General features: G+C 53.8%; 1 protein-coding gene across 1 annotated transcript in view; it reads left to right on the plus strand.

The window, feature by feature from the left end:
• Positions 1-4056, plus strand: part of CNTN4 (contactin 4) — a 266241-nt gene that overhangs the window by 193624 nt on the left and 68561 nt on the right. Inside the window, exon 9 of the mRNA XM_023533299.1 lies at positions 817-944. Coding sequence (XP_023389067.1) covers positions 817-944 — 128 coding nt within the window. The remainder of the gene's footprint in view (positions 1-816; positions 945-4056) is intronic.

A 4056-nucleotide genomic window follows, 5' to 3' on the forward strand; every position in this document is an offset into this window, starting at 1 on the left:
CAAAAGGAGCAGAAGAAATAGAAAGACGTGGGTGGCGTTGAAAGACGCGGCAGACATCGAGCAGACGCGGACCTTCGATGAGTATCCGTGGGCGTCTTTTATCTGAGCGACCTCTAAGGCAGGCGGACGTCTTAACTCATCTTCGCGTCTTTCTCCTCCGCCGTGGTCATGTCGAAAACAATGTTCCCGAGAGTCCTTCCCGGCCCCGCGTGTGTGTCCGTCCGAGAAAGCGTTACCGTCCCGACGGGTAGTAGACGTTTGTCCGTAATCAGACGGCCTGAAACGTGCTCTTCTGCCGGAGTCCTGCCGTGTTCTGGGAGATTTTAATTTTCCTAAGTTCGGTTCTTGCCTCTCATTACAAATGTAGTGTCTGACGTAGCACAGAAATCATGGTGCTTCCTAATAGTTTATCTAAGCCTCTCGTCAAGAAGGAAACGCTTTCCATGAGAATGAGCATGAGCTCCCACGTGGGAACTTGTCTTTGATTCCTCCTTAGCGGTTTTAGGGGATTGGTGACCCGCAGCAAGCCTTCCCACTGCGTGACGTGGTGAGGGCTGCACAGAGAGCGGATGCTGCCAGCTAATGTTTCTAATAGTCACTCCACAGAATTCTGAGAGCGTTTTAGTGACAAAAGTAGGAAAAATACTAAGATCCACGTCCTAATAACATGGATGGTACGTAGACAGACATCCTCCATAAAGAGGAGGCAGTCAAATGGCACAGCCATGATTCATGGTTGGAGGGATGACAGAAATGATTCCCAGGCAGTCGTATGAGATGAACTTGCCATTTGAGGTTTCTTTGCTTTGATTTCAGAATTACCATTTCTGAAGACGGGAGCCTCAGAATCGTCAATGTGACCAAATCGGACGCTGGGAGTTACACCTGCGTCGCCACGAACCATTTCGGAACGGCGAGCAGCACCGGGAACCTGGTCGTAAAAGGTAACGCGTCGCCCACATGCGCCCGTCAGCGTGCCTTCCTCTCTAGTAATGCAGTCCGTCGACGCGGCGCCCTTCAAATCCACATGAGCAGACATCGCCGCGCCGCTAAATTAATCCATCGTGGCAAACGCGGCACGATGCGTAATTCTTAGAGGGGCCTTGGTAATGAATGTGCTAGGAAGGCTATCTTCCTTCGGGGTCATCCGGTACAGTTCTGAGACTCGAGCAGCCATCGTCTCTGTTACGGTGCTGTAACTAACGCTATCTTCAGCCCTTTAATTAAATTTCTTTCAAGTCTCCGTAGATTAGAAATTCAAGTCTAGGAACACTGTGCTAACAGATTAAAAACCCACCACATTGCTATTTTTAGCAAACATTGTTTAAACAGTGACACTGGCGATTTTTAAAAGCGCTGCCCCCGGTGAGTCAGAGATCTCGATATAGATTATTCCACCAATAAAGGTCTTCGATCCCCTCTGCACTCTGCCGTAGCCACCCAGCCAGCCCTGTCAGCGTTAAGGAAATAAAATTTTCCACATCCCTTATCCTCGGTGCTTTATAGATATGACAGAAGGTCCCTCATGCTCTGAGCATCACACGTGACACGAATCTGTTCCAACACCAGGCGGATGGGACGCGTGCAGGCTGTGATTTTAATTTGCATTTTATGTGCATTTCTGTCACTTTATATCACGCCTAGTCATAGAGGTTTTGAGGCGAAGGGATCTTGGCGATGACGTGAGAGAGGAAGATGAAGTTCAGACTGTGACCTTCTCAAGGTCACCGTGAGCAGACGAGGGACGTTAGCCCCGGGACCCTCGCCCCGCACCCTCTTTCATTCTTTCTGCCGCACCAGGAAGTAGTTTTACTTATTTTCTCCGTAATAAATATAAATGGGTCACATCGCATTATCTCCTTCTTGGCCATTTAAAGCTCCCTCTGTGAAGCAAGAGAGCCTGAGGCTAATCAAAATATCCAAAGAGAACATTGGCCTCAATTTTAATTTAAAGAAGAAAGTTAAAAATCACCGAATTACATATCTCAGAGTCATTGGAAGTCGGAAAAGTACTGGCATTTGGGAAGCCTTTTAACCATAAACATACGTGACTGAGCAGACAGAAAATGGGAAGCCCAATGGGAAGTAAATCTGTGTTTCGACCAACCCCAAGTTCAGTCTTTAACCATCCACTCGGCGCCATGGCACAGGTGTCCTCTGCTTCACAGGGTGGAGGGGGCGGCTTAGGTCACGTTGGGGAAACAATCCCAGCCGGGGGCTTTTGCCGGCGTGTGCTGCCTGGTGAGGGGCAGGACCAGCAGGGCCCAGGGGTTCAGAGCTGCCGCCCATTTCAGAGCGTTAGTTGGGGATGGAGCTGCGAGAGAAGCCTCGGCAGCCGTCGTGGGTGGAGATCCAGGCACAGCGCCCCAGAGGCCTGGCTTCGAACCTCATTCCTCCCACTCGGAAGCACCGTAACCGCGGACAGACGGTCAGCCCGTGCGGGGAGGACGGCAGGGCGACTGGACGGGGCTGTGGCGGTGACAGAGGCCATCTGCGTGAAGTGCTTTAGCACGGCGCCTGGCACTTTGGAAATATTAGTAGGTGTTGTTTGTATTTTAATAAAACGGCTACGCCTTAGTTCTAAGTCATACTGAGATGGGTGTGTGTGAAGTGTCCGCCCGACGACACATTAGGCCCATCAGCCAGGAGGAGCGAGCCCGCCGAGGAAGCGTCTGCATGAGGGGGGCGTTGGACACTGACCGTGCGCGCGGTGCCCAGGCCGGTCAGCATTGCCGACAAGCGGGGGCTTCCACACGCAGAAACGGCTGCGTCCCGTGGTCGAGTGTCACCCCTCATAGCCGTGACTCCTTCGGCTCTCAGGATAGTCGACGGAGAGGGGAGTCTTGCTCCCATCCGAGGTCGTGCCCCGCAGGCCAGCCCCCGGACGAAGCCCCTGGCCGCCAGCCCTGCCGCTCCCCAGGCTCGTCCGGTGCCGGGTCAGACGTGGCGCCGTCGCCCGCTTTCTTGGGTAGATGGAAGTGTTGCAGAGTAGTAACTTCTACCTATTTTAGGAAACTAAATGCTTGATTTTTTTTGCCTTCTAGTAAAATGTAAACAGTGATTCCCCAAGGATGGTATAAGAGACCGTTTGAGGCAGTTCTTAGTAAACTATGTTTTGGAGGATTTTCTTAGTCGTTATTTGCCTTTTTCAGTGTGCATTAGGAAAATACTGGTTTTCCATTTATAGCAAGGATAAAAAACAATCTTTCAAAATGTGTTTACGTCAGGAAGGGAGTCACTGCAGAGGAAAGTCCGAGGTTCGCACTGTCACGAGAGAGTACGTGGAAACCACGGAGATGGCGTGCGCAGATCGGGGACCGTGACTTAGCAGCAGCTCCCGGCGAGTTTCGGTGGGCTCCGGGGACTTAGAGGGACGTGGGACAGGGTCAGTTCACCGCTGCCTGCGCTGGCCGCATGCTTTGCAGAAGGCACGCGGGGACACTTTAAAATGGAAACTCCCTGCCACGTGGGCAGAGGGCAGCACTGGGCAGGAGGAGCAGGTGGCTGCGCAGAGAGGAGGGCAGAGGTGTGCAGGTGCGAGCTGCGACGTGCGGCGTCCCCGCCTGGCAGCCGGGCAGAACTCAAAGCGGACTTCTGTCTGGTCCTCGGCCGCAGCCGGCGTCTCCCCGGAGGCTCCCTGATTCTTACGTCATCCTCTAGATGCAGTGGGGGAACGAGGAAGAAACACGAGCTTGATCTGGTCGGCGCGTTCGCCGGCGTGAACAGCCACGTCCCTGTGGGGGGGCCAGGAGGTGTCAGAGAGGACACACGTCCCCCGGTGCTTGCTTCTCACTCCCGTCCGCGTGCAGGGACATGCGTGTGTGTGCACACGGGCCGCCAGGTCCCGGAGAGGGACGTTCACATAAACAGAGGAACGCAGCTTAGGGACCTGCCCCGTCAAGCCCAGGCAGGCAGAGCTCACACGCGATCGAACGGTTTAACCCGAAACGCGACCGGGCGCCGCGTGTCCGTTCAGCCGTGACACCTGCCGAGGGACTGAGGTGTCAGGGTGCTCCCTAACCTGAGAGGCCCCGGCACCCAGGGTTAATATGCCAC

Source organism: Pteropus vampyrus, unplaced genomic scaffold, assembly GCF_000151845.1.
Source record: "Pteropus vampyrus isolate Shadow unplaced genomic scaffold, Pvam_2.0 Scaffold100, whole genome shotgun sequence".
NCBI classification, from domain to species: Eukaryota; Metazoa; Chordata; class Mammalia; order Chiroptera; family Pteropodidae; genus Pteropus; species Pteropus vampyrus.